The sequence below is a fragment of the Monodelphis domestica genome, chromosome 2 (genome assembly GCF_027887165.1).
Source record: "Monodelphis domestica isolate mMonDom1 chromosome 2, mMonDom1.pri, whole genome shotgun sequence".
Lineage (NCBI taxonomy): Eukaryota > Metazoa > Chordata > Mammalia > Didelphimorphia > Didelphidae > Monodelphis > Monodelphis domestica.
The window spans coordinates 241,614,765-241,632,251 of NC_077228.1; the positions used below are offsets into that span (position 1 = coordinate 241,614,765).

At 33.8% G+C, this 17,487-nt stretch overlaps 2 protein-coding genes across 7 annotated transcripts in view; both read right to left on the reverse strand.

Moving 5' to 3' along the window:
- MGAT5B (alpha-1,6-mannosylglycoprotein 6-beta-N-acetylglucosaminyltransferase B) overlaps positions 1-17,487 on the reverse strand; it is a 253,842-nt gene that overhangs the window by 234,216 nt on the left and 2,139 nt on the right. Inside the window, exon 1 of one of the 2 annotated variants that reach the window (XM_056814243.1) lies at positions 3,135-3,261. The exons of the other annotated variant lie outside the window; for it this stretch is intronic. The gene's annotated coding sequence lies outside the window, so the exon portion shown is untranslated. Of the gene's footprint in view, positions 1-3,134; positions 3,262-17,487 lie in introns of those variants that run through there. 2 annotated transcript variants of the gene reach the window in all.
- MFSD11 (major facilitator superfamily domain containing 11) overlaps positions 1-17,487 on the reverse strand; it is a 36,242-nt gene that overhangs the window by 15,760 nt on the left and 2,995 nt on the right. For 4 of the 5 annotated variants that reach the window (XM_056814245.1, XM_001371304.5, XM_056814247.1 and 1 more), the window contains exons 4-11: positions 13,728-13,835; positions 12,741-12,820; positions 12,529-12,625; positions 9,355-9,413; positions 8,653-8,797; positions 7,067-7,107; positions 4,172-4,237; positions 3,135-3,260 (exon numbers count right to left, since the gene is read on the reverse strand). In XM_056814245.1, the coding sequence (XP_056670223.1) occupies positions 3,135-3,260; positions 4,172-4,237; positions 7,067-7,107; positions 8,653-8,797; positions 9,355-9,413; positions 12,529-12,625; positions 12,741-12,820; positions 13,728-13,835 (722 nt within the window). The remainder of the gene's footprint in view (positions 1-3,134; positions 3,261-4,171; positions 4,238-7,066; positions 7,108-8,652; positions 8,798-9,354; positions 9,414-12,528; positions 12,626-12,740; positions 12,821-13,727; positions 13,836-17,487) is intronic. The other variant, XM_007482974.3, reaches the window with a different exon arrangement.

Below are 17,487 nucleotides of genomic sequence, written 5' to 3' on the forward strand. Positions count from 1 at the left end.
ATACGGTGAGATTTATTTTGGAATTTTTATTTGCTCAGTGGAAAAGGGGGCTAGTGGAAAGGACAGATTAATAAAAAATATATATTAATCCAAAAATAAAAATAACTAAACAGAAAAAACAATGTAAATTTTTAAAATATATTTTTGAAAAAGTAATAAGTATGAAATAGAGAATCAGGATTTCATAAAAATCCTATTTTATGTTCTCATATATGCATGAAAATGTTTTTTGGTGTTTAACTTCAGAATAAATTTTAAAAAAAATATCTCCCAGTTTGCAAAGACTCTGGGGTAGCTATACTGCAGTTAAAGTCAGACACGTAGCTCACTCCTCACCTGAGGCTTCAACTCCTCCTCCTTCTCCTCCTTCTTTGCTAAAGCTGGATGTTCCAATCAAGAACCACTAAGGTATGCATTCTCTGGGAATCTGGGTTAGATGGTTACACACTGACATATTGATTTATTAGTCTATAGAAAACTCTATCTCAATTCGATGAGTCCTTCGTGCTGATCTTGTAAATTATTATCAACAACTGTTTATGTGAAAAGCTTACCTAATCCCTTAGCATGTACCAAAATCTCTATATAACAACAGCTGTAATGAAATAAACTCCATCATGATTCGCAAACAGCTTGTCATGATCCCCCTGACTCCCAAATGTGTTCATGTCATCCTTCTCACCATGTCTCATTCTCCTCATGCCTTTGGGACCCCTAAATGTTTGTCTGGACCCATCAGGACCCCCAGACAGAACCATATCATTCATTTTGGATAATTTTTACTTTCATTTTAAAATCAATATATATTAAGCCAGATTAAAATAAATATACTGTTAGAAAACAATTAGGTAGAGCCCAGTTGTCAAATAATTTTAGATCTGTCAGATAATTTAAGACCAGAAGAGCATAGATTTAGAGCTGGAAGGAAATGCAGAGATTACCAAATCCAACCAAAGTACAGATGAGGAAATTGAGTTGGTGGGGGATGGTGAGGGGGGACTTGCCTAAAGTCACATAGTGACAAAGAAGAGATTTGAACTCAAGTCCTCAGACTCCAAATATCCCTACTCTTTCTATTATACTATGTTATATAACAGTTTCATATGAGCTATTTCTATCCTTTGAAAAAGGAAATTAGAGTTTTAAGATGTTAATAAATTGGCCGAAGTCATATAGTTAGTTTATGACCAGATCTCCAAATTTCCTGACTACTAGTCCAGCATATACCACATACTTTCTACCCATTTTTACATTGCCTTGTACTTTTAGGAATAATTTATTCTTCATGTGCTTGCCTCCTCTATAAGACAGTGATATGAGCTTGTCAAGGCTAGGGGTATCCTAGACTTCATTGAAATCCTCTATAAAACCAATTCTTTACATATAGAGATTATTGGGCTGGCAGTCAGGAGGCATTGGCTTAAATCTCACCATGTATATATGATTTTGTTTTTTTTAAACCCATACCTTCGATCTTAGAATCAATACTGTGTATTTGTTTCAAGGCAGAAGAGCAGTAAGGGCTAGGAAATGGGGGTGGGGTGGGATGGGTGTTAAGTGACTTGTCCAGGTTTACACAGCTAGGAAGTATCTGAGGCCAGATTTGAACCTAGGACCTCCATCTCTATGCCTAGCTCTTAATCCACTGAGCTACCTAGCTGCCCCTTACATATGTCTTAAGGAAGAAGGGAACAAAGCATTTATTAATCACCTACTATGTGTCATGCTTTACAAAATGCTCACTTAATTCTCAAAACAACCCTGGGACGTGGGTGCTATTATTATTTCCAAATTACATGTGATGAAAATGACATCAGCTAAATGATTTTCCCAGGATCACAAAAGTAGTATTTGAGACCAGATTTAAGCTTAGGTGTTCCTAACTCTAGGCTCAGTGGTCTCTCCACTGTACCATCTGGCTGTCACTTACTTGGGTCTTAAGACACTTCTTGTGTGTGATATCAAAGGCAGTCTTCTAAGCCTTCTGTTGTTTAGTCATTTTTTCAGCATGCCCAATTCTTTGTGACATTATTTGGGGTTTTCTTGGCAAAAAATACTGAAACTGCTTTGGTTTAAAACGTAAAATGGAGATAATAATATTTTTATATCTACCTTAATAAGCTTTGAGGGAAATGCTCTAATTGAATATTATTTTTTTTTTGTTACCTGAAAGCAATACATTGGAAATACTTCAAATTCAAAACTGAAACAGGAATATGAAATTCCTGATATTAAGTGGAGGAAGAAAAGCCTTCTTAGGCTAAAGTGAATAGAAATCAGAAAAGTAGTTAATTTATTAGAAAACTACCTAGGATTCTGGGATGTTGAGTTGGGTTTGTCCTTTATCCTAATTAGTTCCTCTCATTTTTAAGAGGAAAGTTAAGTGACTTGCCCAAGGTCATTCAGATATCAGAAGTTTTATAGACTACATTCAAAACTCCAGGACTTTCAAATCAAATCTAATGTTGTTTCTACCATACTATGTTTTTTTCTCTTGAGGCCCTAACATTTGAATCATAAAATTTCAAATCTGTCAGTTCATAATGAAGCAAGTTTTCCATTATATCACTACCAATTAAGACTTATATACTTGGGGGCAGCTGGGTAGCTCAGTGGATTGAATCATGCCTAGAGATGGGAGGTCCTAGGTTCAAATCTGGCCTCAGACACTTCCCAGCTGTGTGACCCTGGGCAAGTCACTTAACCCACATTGCCTAGTCCTTACCACTCTTCTGCCTTGGTGCCAATACACAGTATTAACTCTAAGAGAGAGGTAAGGGTTTAAAAAAAAAAAGATTTATATACTTAACTATAAAACAGTTTTAGGCACTTACATAGGAATTAAACACAACTATTACAATTAATGGTCCTTCTAGAAATGCAATAGATAAAAAATTGTGTTTTGATAGGAAGTTTTGGGAAATGTTACTTATTTTTTATCTTGATAATTTTATTTCTAATTGATTTGATCTATTTATTCTAATATTCTAATATTCATCTAAAATTCATCTAATGATGAAAATGACCAGAACTACAAAGTGCAAGAAAATGAAACTGAAGGACATGAAAAATAGAGCATCATATAAAAGTTTTAAAAGAAACTCCACAAATTTGGAAAGATGATTATTTCTAACCTAAAATTTCTCCAATGCCGATGAAAATGCCTGAAAGTCCAATAAGGCTCTTTTCTTCTGTGCCAAACTGATTTACAGCACCAATACAGGTCCCATATATACCAGAGAAGAATGTTAATTCCAGGCCTTTAGAGAAAAATCCGCAAGTTAATTAAAGAATTATAATCTCTCTTTTATCATTCTGTCTATGAGCATCAATCTAAAAAAAAAGACATACACACTTCTAAAAATCTCATAATTCTCATTGAACATTATTAGTCACTTAAAAGCAATCATTTTGCTATTTGCCTTTGTATGTGCACTGACACACAGGAAGCACTAAATGACAGGCTGATCGCTTAAAGATGGTTAAGATAAATAGGACGGTTTTTTCTACTTAATATATAATTCTGATTTGCTACAGACATAGTGAAAAACATGAGCCACAAAATGGCATCTGTATGAGCCTTACGATAAAAATTATTCAAATGTACAATGATGTTATCAAGACTAACTTCTTAGCTTTCTTTTAGGGATAAGTAAAGCTCATAGCTTTGTTATAGTTAATATAAATAGGAAATGAAAATGAAAATTTTCAACTTTCTTGTGAATACCTTTCTTAGTAAGGAAAATGGACAAAAGTAAAAAGATAATGCTAAATATTTTGGTTTAAAAGTACAACACAATGTTTTAAATTAAAAACAATTTTTTTATGAGTCAAAAAAGAAATTACACTATTAAACTAGTAAGAAAACAGAATATTCTCCAAGGTTACAACTTAATTTTACAATGTCTTATTTTTGTTTCTAATTTCTCCTCTCTTTGAGGTTCATGAAGATAAAAGAAGATAACTAGCACTTTTAAAATTATCATAAAATTAAAAAATACTGTGGCCACAGGTTACTCTTACAGTTTTCTTTGCATATCTCATTACACAGTGAATTATTACATTTGTTCATGTCAGAACATAGGGATTTATTTCTGAACCTCTAGCTGTAGTGTCACAATGCTGCCCTAGAATCATTAGATATTTACCAACTTTCCCATTAATTTCTTACCCGTGTAGGCAGTTGTAACACTGAGATACAAGATTTCTTTGGTGATACACAATTTAAGAGATTTCTCTGCAAATAATAGATATTAGAAGATATTAGACTTGAATGAGCAAAACAGTACTCGCAAGAATTTCCTTAGCCAGAACAAAAAAACTGAGGCTGTACCAACAATGGCAGCAGATAAATATCTTGAAAGAAATTCTAGTTATGATGCTAAGGATCTGCCATATTAGAGGATTCATTCTACCTTTTTCTTCTCTACCTAGTATACTAGAATACTAGAATTATGCTAAGGGAAGTCTCAGACAAGTTATAGACCAGGCTTAGGTCAAAAAATATGTTGTAAATGTATTGATTTACAAACTTTTTGGTCTACATGCCAGCTCATTATGGTTACCCTTTTAAAATAATTTTGCATGTCTGATGTAGCCTCAAATGTGAAGTAGAATAGATTTTTTTTTTAGTTCTTGAATTAATTAACTTAGTCAACTTAGAACATTATTCCTTGGTTACAAGAATCACATTATTTCCCTCCCTCCCCACTCCCCACCCTTTCTGCAGCTGATGCACAATTTCATTGGGTATTACATGTGTCCTTGATCAGAACCTATTTCCATGTTGTTGGTGTTTGCATTAGGATGTTCATTTAGTGTCTACATCCCCAGTCATATCCCCTCAACCCATGTATTCAAGCAGTTGTTTTTCTTCTGTGTTTCTACTCCCACAGTTTTTCCTCTAAATGTGGATAATGTTTTTTTCTTAGATTCCTCCAAGTTGTTCAGGATTACTGCACTGCCACTAATGGGAGAAGTCCATTTCATTCGACTGTACCACAGTGTATCGGTTTCTGTGTACAATATTCTCCTGGTTCTGCTCCTTTCACTCTGCATCAATTTCTGGAGGTCATTCCAGTTCCCATGGAATTCCTCTACTTTATTATTCCTTTGAGCACAATAGTTAGAATAGTTTTTTTTTTTAAATTGGAAATGTCCAGGTATATATATGGCTAATGAATAGCCTTTGAAGGGCCTTTCAGTACTCCTAATATCATATTATATGAGTGACCTGGTCTAATCTACCTACAAGGTCAACTACCATAGTTCATTAAAATCACATCTATAAACTTCTAATGTAAATCTGATTTATATTATACTCAATTCAATCAATAGTGATTTGTGGGGAAAGATCTGATGTTTAGAATTCCTAGTTCCCATAAACATTCATTTTAAAGAAATTCCATTGTGGAAGATGTTCAGTTTGGGACAGAATAAGTAAAGGCATACTGCTATGTTGGTTTTAACAAAAATTACAATAACCTGAATAGCATGGAAATTAAATCAATTAGCTCTGATTCAAAATAAATTAGTTATATTTGGCAGAAGTAAGAATAGTAATCCCTAGCAAATGTTTCTAAAAAATGTTTGAAAGGTCTTTTGAATAGAGAAAACTGTTGAATGTTGAATCAAATATAAACATTTCCCCAGAACAAAATCAATTTCACTTACTGTTACAATTTAATAATAATAAATTACATTTTTCTTTTCAAAAATAAAGTTAACCTTATTCAGGCATTATTGAGAGGAAGATTGGTAGATCTTATCATCTGAGGTCTGTATATGTTTGGGCAAAGTGATCACAAATATATTGTTCATGTACATTGAATACAGAAATATGTCATTCCAGAAATTTTTTACATTTATCACTTTATTTTATCCTTATAAATTTTCACAAAAGTCCTATTCTAAAACCTAAATAGTGTATGATTGAAAATCTGTTACCCTAAAAAAAAAGAACTACATATCCCAAGAGCCCACTGACTTCCTGTCATTACATACTTCCTATAGACAGCGGATAAAGGGCATGGGCTTTGGAGGCTTCCTCTCTCTGATGTAGAATCAGCATTGATGGTGGTGAGTGGGGTTGACTAAAAAATGGCTAACCAGCCATGGGCACATGGTCTTTATTCTGAATCTTCTCTATTCCTTGATTTCTAATGATCATTAATAAATCTCTTAAAAGATAATATTATTGAGATTTAATGATAAATTTGGGGGGGTAACAGATTTTCAATCATACAATAGAGGTGACTCCAGATTCTTGAAGGATTTGCTAATATTTGACAAGTATTAAAAAAATGTAAAAATTTTCAAGTAAGAGTCTGAGTAATTTCCAGACTATCTAAATTCAGAAGAGGTTCACTTGCAGTTTGACTACAAGATAATAAGTCTTTTGGTCACTCTGGCATTCAGAGGTCTTCATTACCTGTTCCCCTCTCTCTCTTCTTTTCCAATCTTTTTTCACCTTACATCCCCTATTGTACTCCAAGATCCAGTGCCACAGGCTTCTGCGCTTCCCCAAACAAGACACTCTATCTTCTAACTCTGGACATTTTCCCTTGCTATTCCCATTATTAGAATGCTCTCCCTTCTCATTTTCTTATTTATAGAGGATATTCTATTTATACAGTTGTTTATGCATTGTTATGAGTCCTTGAGAGCAGACTCTTTTTCCTTTCTTTATATCTTGAGCACACAGCAGTGTTTGGCACATAGTAGGCACTTAAAGTCTATTAACTGACTTTTTACTGTACTGCACAGACTCTCAGGAGAGCTCCTTTATAATATCATTTATTAATCCACTTAACTGAACTTAATCAAAAGGCTGAGAAGGGATCACCACAAATAAATCATTCCCCCCACCTCCACCAAAAGAAAAATACATATAATAAAAAGCTTGCAGTTATTAATCTTGCACCCTTGCACAAATACCATAAAAGGGGCAATGTTTTATAATAACAAGGTAGCAATAGTGGACAAGTAAAAGTTTTATAGTGGCATCAAAATGTCAATCATGGAAGAAGGGTGAAAGGTCCTTAATTTTCTACATTAGAATACTTACTAAATGCATCTACTGCCTTTGTCATGTTGTTCTGGACAGACCTGGTTAAATAAAAAAAGATTTTTTTTCAGTCTAGGAAGTGCCTGAGGTTATATTCCTGTCCCTGGGCCTGGCTCTCAATCTACTGCTAGGCTTGTGTCTAAAATGCATAAGTATGAGATCCTCTGCCCCTAGACATCTAGGTGAACTCATTTTATGAAGTTCAATAAAGTAACATTCTAATTATCTTTATGCATTAACATGATTTTTATAGATCTCAAGGTAAGAGAAACTTTAGTGATACATCCTTTTACATACGCATAAACCAAGACCTAGTATAATCATGGGCAATTACTTAACCTTTCTGAATCTATTTCCTCAGATCTAAAATGGGGGAGGGTACTTGTACTACATATACCTATAACTCACAGGACTATGAAAAAAGTACTTTGTAAATTGTAAAGTGATATAAAAATATGAACTATGATTCATTAGTGGCAGTCAAAACTAGAATCCATGTCTCATGCCTTTTCTACTATACAACACTGCCCCTAAAGATTTGACAAAAAAAATATGGTATTTACCACAGTATGATACCCCATCTATCTCCTTTATTTTTAGTGGTTTATGCTAACGTCCAAAATACTGAAACAGATAGTTGAAACACATTTATACCTTTCCCCCTTATTTTATAAAAACTTCATATACTTTTAAAATTTGTACCCAACTCATAACTCAAGAAAAATTAAATGCTTCAGTCAATTCTCTCAGATTAAAAATTACCTCCCTGGATGGTAAAGACAAACAAAAATTTTAAGTCTTTTACTGGCTGAGAATAGTTATCTGACAGTCATTTCACAGAAAATAAAAATGATAGTCCAAATGATTTGTTTTTGCTTCTCTAGAGACTTTTAGACACTATTTTTCAAAAAATATGTAAACTGTCAATAAAGGCATATAAAAGAACAAAAATTTACCCAAACTTATTAGTCTTTAATAAAGCAGAAAAATAAAAAGGGAAGATAATTTCTGAAGATATTTCCTTTTAGGTCTATATATTCTTGAAAAGGAATAGTTTAAACTTAATTACTTACTTTAAAAAATGTATTAAACTTCATTACTTAAAACAGATTATGTAAAATAACATTCAGGGCTGATTTGAAAATTTTCTAGAATTTAGCATAATGCTTGCACATAGTAGACATTTGATAAATGAAGTGAATTCATCCAATGTGAAAAAAATCATCCGAAGAAGTGACACTAAGAATAAGCAGTTATATATATATATATATATATCAGTGAGTGTCCTTAGGGCAACTATTGGTAGATTTATTATAGAGGTTAGGTAACTGACATCCAAAAAGATTAACCTTTTAACCAAGTGACTTGACCAAGTGGTGAAGACAAGCTCAGAATTTAGGTCTTTTATATAACACCTTCCTCTTCTATTTCCATTCCACCCGTTTCATCTTCCTTTTTTCTTTTTGTCATTCCTCCAACTATTGGGACTGTCTAGCTTTTGTGATGATAGCAAGGAATAAAGAGCTTGGTGATCCCTGCACTATTTATACAATTAAAAAAAAAAAGTTAATTTCCAAAGTTCTTACATGTTGACTTCCAGACTCTCATTATCAGAGGAACCATCATCTCCCAATACATTAGGAGGGTCTGGTTTCCTAATGAGAAAGAAAAGAACTGTCCCCACAAGGCTAATCACGGTCAGAGCAATAAAAACTGTTCTTCGGTCATTCTCTGAAGAAAAAAAAATAGTTAGTGTTAATTATATAAATAATTCTTAAAATTGATTTTTTTCCCCACAGAAGCTAACAACAGCTAAGACACTAAATTATCAAAATATTTGTTAAATACTTCAATAAACCCTGTTAAACTTTGTATAAGAAGTAAAATGCCAATTCCACTCTTGCCATTATGTTTCAGATATGTTAATATGCCAAAGGAATGATCATACAAAAAGAAAATCACTTTTGTTATTACAAAGCAATGTAAAAACAGTTAAAAGAAATGAAGTTCAAAGATTTTCTCCTGATTAAATATCAAGCATTTCTTGCATAATCCTCAGACAACAAAACTGCACAGATGATTTAAAAATCTTTAGTACCATTTGAAATATGGCAATCTACTCTACAGAAAAAATTAAATGAGCTGCTGGCTTACTATTGCTAAAATCTCAGAATATGAAAATGAGAATCTAGAAGCCCAAGCTTTATCATCACAATGCCCCAAATAAGAAATAATAGCTATCACTGGAGCCTAAACTATATATTAAAAACAAAGTAAACAACACAAACCTGATATCTGAGTTTTCCCTTGCCAAGCATAATAAATGTAAAGATTTCCAAAGAACAAGCTAAGAGAGGAAAAATGTTAAGGAGATAAATTAAATTACCATTTAGTGATTTTTAAAAATGAATTCAGGTATTTTGAGATAAAAATATGTGTGGTAACAGCATATCCCTGCCTCCCATCTTTGCTGTTTTTCCCTCAGTAACTGCAGAGTAATAATTATGACAAACAATGACTCCCCTCCATTCCATGCTTGGAAAATTTAATTCACAATTGAAACCTGGAAGAATGTGCTGTCCCTACAAATGGAACAACATCTCCTGTCATATGACAATGACCTGATTCACAGAAGCTTTTCAAAGAAAAGTAAACTCATTTTGAATCATGTGATTTACTAGAGTATTAGGAAAGACAACTTGGAAACTTCAAGTTAAGTTCCTGAATTACAAGAATCTATGAAGAAATTATTCTTTTATTACTTTAAACATTGCTGGGAGCCATCAGCCCACAACGCCTTGACAAAGTCAGGTGTGGTAGCTAAGGTTTACTTAGGTACATAATCCCCAGTGAAACCGCAGCTACTGGCCAAGCCCAAAACATTCCCACTCACAGAAACCTATTCTCATGAAGCCAGCATACAAATCAATCATAAAGGCCCATATAATATGTACAGGTACACTAAGCTTCAACATGCCTCAGTGACTTGACTTCACAAACCAGTAACTCACCAGTGAGAAACTCCCTAGTAAACCCTGAAAAATGATCAGATTAAATCTGAATTGTGTTCCCAGTACCTCTCAACCTCAATGTTATGATTGTTGAATTGTCTTTTAAGAACTCTTGATTGATTATTCCCTTTTATTAAAAGCAATAAGTAATTTTCCTTGATTGTTTGTAAGTTCAAAAACTCACAGGGTAATGAGAAAATTAAGCCACCTGTGACAAAATCATTCTTCTTGAGTGAAACCTCTATTCTATCAAGAAACTGTGGGGGCAGCTGGGTAGCTCAGTGGATTAAGAACCAGGCCTAGAGACGGGAGGTCCTAGGTTCAAATTCGGCCTCAGCCACTTCCTAGCTGTGTGACCCTGGGCAAGTCACTTGACCCCCATTGCCTAGCCCTTGCCACTCTTCTGCCTTGGAGCCAATACACAGTATTGACTCCAAGACGGAAGGTAAGGGTTTTATTAAAAAAAAAAAAAAAGAAACTGTAACCACAATACAAGAATATAGAATGTTAATCAAGTGATTTGTAAAAAGTTAATGTATCGTGGGCAACTCGGTAGCACAGTGGATTGAGGGTCAGGCCTAGAGATGGAAGGTCCTAGGTTCAAATTCCCAGCCGCGTGACCCTGGGCAAGTCATTTGACCCTCATTGCCTAGCCCATACCACTCTTCTGCCTTGGAGCCAATACACAGTATTGGAAGGTAAGGGTTAAAAAAAAAAAGTTAATGTATCACTTTTCCAATTATCTCTATTTAGATGTGTGTGTTAGGTAATGTATCTATGTGCCAAGAAAATGGGTATAAACATCAAGCCTGGGGATGGTGGAGCAGCTATCAGATACAAAGCATTCCCATGGCCGTAAAGATACAGCTGTTTTCCATTTGTTATTTTCTTGACTGATCGTTTGCCACCTGTTGGGAACCCCTGAAGTCTTGAGTGAGGCTGGACCTTGCCCGTGGCAAAACATGCATTTTTTTTTGGGGGGGGGGGGGCATTCTGAACTGGGAAATTAGAAATTCATTCTATATCCATGACAGAACCACCGTCCTCCCAGTCACCAATGTTCTAAACCTAGATGTCATCCTGGACTTATCGCTGTCCCTTACCTGTTACCAAGATCCTAGAGATCCCACCTTTGCAATATTTCTCATATATATCCCATTTTCTCCTAGAATGTTTCTACCATCCTGGTCCAGGACATTTCATTTCCATACCACTTTCTAGATTACCGTAAAAGCTTTTCTGTTGCCCTCTCTGCTTCAAGTCTCTTCCCCACTTCAGTTCATTTTCCATTCAACTATGAAAGCATAAATCTGATTGTACCAGTTCCTTATTCAATAAACTCTAATAGCTCCTCATTGCTTTTAGGATCAAATGTAAAATTCTATTTGGCATTTAAAGCCTTTCATAACCTGGCCTCTTTTTGCCTTACTTCCTATAACATATTCTTTGATATAGTGACACTAGCCTCTTTGCTATTCCTTACTCCATTTCTAGACTCTAGGCATTTTTTTTTCACTTTAAACATTATTTTATTTGGTCATTTCCAAACATTATTCATTGGAAACAAAGATCATTTTCTTTACCTTCCCCCCCACTCCCTTCCCCCCACCTCTCCCATAGCCGATGCACGATTCCATTGGGTATCACATGTGTTCTTGGTTTGAACCCATTTCCATGTTGTTGGTATTTGCATTAGAGTGTTCATTTAGAGTCTCTCCTCAGTTGTATCCCCTTCCCCCCTGTAGTCAGACTCTGGGCATTTTTAATGGCTATTTCCCATGTTTGGAATATTCTCCTTTCTCATCTCTACCATTTGGCTTCCCAAACATACTTCAAATCTGAACTAAAATCTCACCTTCTGCAAGAAGCTTTTCTGATTCTTCTTAATCTTAAAGCCTTCCTCCTTGGCCTAGCCCCATTTTATTCCAAGTATATCTTATTTGTACATAGTTGTTTGCATGTAGTCTCCTCCCATTAGACTATAAGCTCCTTGTGGACAGGAACTATTTTACTTCTTTTTGTATCCTCAGTACTTAGTATAGTGCTTGGAACCTATTGGTGCTTAATAAATGCTAGCTGATTCTGATATACACATTCACAGTCATATAAATTACCAAAACAAAGGAAAGACTCATGAGGGTGATACCAAGATGAGCTTAAAAGATAATGACTATGTGATGCTTTTTTATTTGGTTAATATAATTAATCTTATACTTTTATATGATTGCAATTTTCTTCTTTGTAATTTGTATCTGTGAATTCCTGAAAGTATGGATTGTATATTTTAACTCATTCTGTAATTTTGGGAATAACACTACACATATCTGGAAATTTAAATAAAAATTAATTGATGTGTAAAGTCTGAGGAGTTATTCCTGAATAAAAAAAGGAATGAGTTTGAGTTGAACTTAATAATCAAAGAAAAAAAAGATTCCATAATAAAAAATCTACCTGGACTGCAAAAGTGCCCAGAAAATCCCACTGTTTCTTCCAATAGTATTTTCATCTGAATTTACTGTCAAGCAATTTCCTTGTGCTGTCCAAAGTACTAAAAGGCAAACCAAAGTTAATTTTTAAAAAAGATTAATTTACTTAATTTTACAAATGATACCCATTGATAAGCCCCAGAAAAATGTAGAGTAGGAAGACAAAGTCATGCTTACCAGCAGCTGCTATCCCAATGAAAACAGATGCTGTGTAGAAGGACCATGTGAAAGGCTGGATAAAAACGGCAATGTATATGCTAAAATATAACAGGTCAATTTATTATCTTCAAATAATACACAAAACATGCCAATACTGCCTTCTAAGAATCAATGTGTCTTCATCTTTCTCTAAAATTTAAGTTGTAATATGTTCCAATTTTCAAAAGGAAAAAAAATGTGATTTTTCCATTTCTTTTAGAGCTACTATCATTTTTTAAACTAGGCACTGGATGGATGAAATGCTTGCAAATGGCTTCAGACAAATGAATCAGCAGAATAGATAGAGAGGTTATAATCCTAGCCTTAGGGTGAAAGGTTCAATCATCAAACTGTGCTTTCTTTCTTGTCAATTTAAAAAACAACCTAAAAGATTTCAATGGAAGCTATTCAATCCCTGAGGAACAAAAGAGTCCAGATATTACAAGTAAAGTTATCATAGCAAGTTATTTCCAGGAACAGTAACATAAAAATGAATACAAATGTCCCTACTCTAATTTTCTCTTTTTTAATAAAATCCTTTAACAAATAAACAAGAATTATATACCAGTCTAAATAGTTCTTTGACACAATAAAATTTTGCTTTTTTAAGTAATACTTTTGAGTTAATTTTTCTTCTCCAAATTTTTGCCTCTCATTGGCTTGGTCTTCTTATTGAAAACTCATTACTCTCAAATATTTTTATGCACAGTAATTTTTAGAATTAAAAATTAATGAACACTACAGGGTTCCTGATAAATAGGATATGATTTCCTGAAGAGTTAATTACATTAACATCTAGAATGCATCCAACTAAACATCCAAACTGAAAAATGCTCCCTAGAATTACAAAGGAATGATATTAGGTTCACCTCCAGCTAAATTAGAAAACATTTGAACTTTTACTAAGTTCTTAAAAAAATGGATGGTATTCTGATGAAAAAAATGATGTGCTATTATGCTACTTACCTATAAAATAAACCACTAGCAAACATAGATAGTTGAGGTCCCACTATGGCAACAATTGAAGGAGTAATCAAGTTTGAAGCAGAGAACACTCCATAAATAATTGCCATGCTACATGAAAAAAAATTAAGATAAACAAGAAAAAAATTGTGAAATGCCATTTAAGAAGTTTTAAATGATTTTCTAAAGCAATCTATTTGGATTTATTATAGTTTTTCTTTCAATTAAAAAAATCTGTTATTTACATGAAAAGATCCTTATTAAAACAATGTTACCATTATCAGACTATATTAATCTATAATGTATTAATATATATATATTAGAATATATAGAAGATAGTAAAAAGATTATTTTTGTTAACTTGGAATCTAAAAACACCACCAAGTTCAGTTAGTTTGAAAGTGAAGCCCAACTTCACAAGTTTTGGATTAGCAATGGGCTTTAAAGCATTTTAGGTGGAGCTAGCAAATTCAAGCAGGTGTTAAATACCCTTTTTGTCCTGGTAGTTTCTCCCTTTGTGTCAAAGTCCTTTTCTAAGGTAGCTCACCCCTTGGCTGGATCTTTTCCTTTTGTGTCCATTGTAAGGCATCAGCCTCTCCCATCTAGGTCTAATCTAGGTCTCCCCATTTTCTTTGTAGCCATTGTAAAGTCAATCAACTATATTCTTCCAAGCTCTGTTCCCTAAAAAAAGTTCCCCAAATTCTTTTATTTCTTGGAGCTGTCAGTCTCTTAGGATTGGTGCTCCCAGGAGTAGGTAGCCAGAGTAGTCAGAGTCTCACAACTGTGTAGAGGCCTTGAAGAAATGTACTGAACCCTTCTCCTAATTAAAGATGTGGTTTTTCTGACTTTAATAATTCTGTGTTTTTTCCAGTTTAACACTATATAAATCTATAATACTTGGTTATAATTTATTTTCCTTGGTAAAAATCAATGTTATTTACCTTAGTACAATACTGCATAAAATTCTTCTAATTATTTGATATAACATATTTAAACAAAAATTGCTATTAACCCCAGTTACTTGAAAGTAAATTTTCACTTGCTACAATTGCAATTTGCATACCATGATACTTAATTAAGCAAAATTTTAGGGTTTACTAATGAATAACTTGATTTAGCTACCAAGAATATTCAGGAGAATGAAATTTATGCTAAATTTAAAACTCAGGTTTGGGGCCTAAACTTAAAGCCAAAATAAGTTATCTCAGTTTTAAAATGGAGGAATATTATCACAAAGTGACATTAATGAGGTTAGGATTTCAGAATTAAGTGTGATAAAGTTATATATTTATATATATATACATATACATATAAATATAAACTGTCTTATTTTATTAATTGCTTGGATAATTAATGTACTTATTATTTAATAGAGGGTAGGAATAAGATCAAGACCCATAAATTTCTTTGACTATATGGGGAACTTTTAACTGAAGAAATTCCTACCTCCCAATATAGGCTTTCTGCACCTTAACAGTCTTGCCTGAAAGCGATACTCATAGAATCACACCACCAGTATATGTCAAAGATAAAACATAAACCTTGAGTTTCCTGGCTTGGAAGCCCCCATCTCTAGCCACCAGGCAATGCTGCTTCTCATTGTTTAATTTAATATAGGTCAAACTCAGAAGTAATAAATGAAAAAATATAAAAACTGAAAGAAACTGGACTGCTGGCCCACACAGACAAATACACACAAACTGTAGGAAAACTATGCAGCTTTTGTTCTTTTTTCCAGAAAAAAAAATTATTTTTCTACCTTCAAATATGATATACCTGTGAAGTGATAAAGTCTATGCATCTCAAAAGTCTCCATCTGTAAAATGTAACTTTGGCTAAAAAACTTAAGGTCTTCAGGTCTCATTTTGTTTAACTGTAATGGGAGAAGGGTCTTAAGTGGTTCCCTTCTAGCTTTGAAGAGATGATCCTATGACTGAAACACTTTCCAAAAGAAACTTGGTTTTTTTGAAGGACATAAGCCAAAATGGAGGACTAAGAAAAGTTCTAAACTCACCCAAACCTATCTCCAAACAGCCACAAAAGAAAAAAACACTCAAAAACAAATTCCAAAGGGATATTACCAATAAAAGACAAAATGAAGCTGGACTTCAGCCAAAAAAAGCCAAAGGGGGCAATAGGAAGAACCCATCTTGCTGGGGTGAAGAGATGAAAGCAGTGAAATCAGAACCATGAGGAGCAGCCCAAGACACACACACAGTCAAAGGAACCCTCAGTGGAAGGCAACACCAAGGGGAACTGCCAGCTGTATAGTGAAATCCAGCTAAACATACTACATGGCACCTGGGGAACCCAAAATCAATACTCCCTCAACCCCAGAAATGAAGCTGAACCTCATCATGGGGGGAAAAAAAACTCTCAAAATGAGTAAAAGAGAAAAAAAAAGAAAGGTCTTACTCTGGAAAGCTATTTCAGCAAAAACGGAAGATCAAATGAAACCTCAGAAAAAGGCAATGCCAAAACAGAAATGCGTGAACCCTCAAATATGTGAAAGGATGTCAGACTAAAAAAGAACTCCTGGAAGAGATCCAAAAAAGGATTAAAAAAAAATGAGCTTTTGAAGAAAAATTACAAGAGAAAATTATAAAAGTCAATAGCTTAGAGCAAGAACTCACTGAAGAAAACAGGTTTCTAAAAGAGGAAATACAAAACCTCAAACAGGAAACTAACTCTTAAAAAAAGGAAGAACAAAGTCTTAAAGAAGAAAATATCTCCTTAAAAATTAGAATTGGACAAACAGAAGCTATAAGAAGATCCTATGAGATAATAAAAAACAATAAAAACAAATTCAAACAAATGAAAAAAAGTAAAATATCTCACTGGAAAAACAACTAGCATGGAAAATAGATCCAGGAAAGATAACTTAAGAATCATTAGACTGCCTGAAAGTTGATTTTTTTTTTAAAAAAGAGCCTAGACACCACATTGCAAGAAATTATTAGGGTGAACGGCCTTGATGTTCTTGAACATGAGGGGAAAATAGAAATTGAAAGAATCCACTGATCACCACCAGAAATGGATCCCAAATTTAACAACCCTAGAACTATTTTAGCCAAATTCCAGAACTCCCATGAAGGAAACATTGTAAGCAGTCAGATAAAAAGATGGAGCAACAATCAGGATTACACAGGATCCAGTTGCTTCTACATTAAAAGGGACAAATGTCATGGAATAGGATATTACACAAAGCAAAGGATCTAGGACAAAACCAAGAATCATCTACCCAGCCAACTTCAATGGGAAAAAGTACACATTTAATGAAATAGAGAACTTCCAGCTATTTCTGACAAATACTTAGAACTGAAAAGAAAAATTTGATGATCAAATTTGCTACTCAAGAATGTCCTAAAAAAGTAAAAAAAAACACCTCAGGGGACTCAATGAGAACACATTCCTACATGAGAAAGTGTTAATTAGAATATTTAAGATGTCTATAAGAAATACTTAAGACACTAGGTAATCAAAGGAAACAATGAGGCTAAACTGAATAGAAGGGGATAACTAAGATATTTAAGGCACTGGGGATATTTAAGGTATAGAAACTACTCAAGAACAGGAGCATACATAGGGAACAAGAAAGAAAGTTGAAAATGGGAATTTATCAAAACAAAACATAACAAAATTAAGGGTTAAGAAAGACTGGGAAAAGAGAAAAGTAGAGAAAATTGGGTGTAAATGATCACACATGAGGAAGTGAGTAAAAATCACTACAGTAGAAGGGAAGATGGGGGGGGAGGGTGATGCT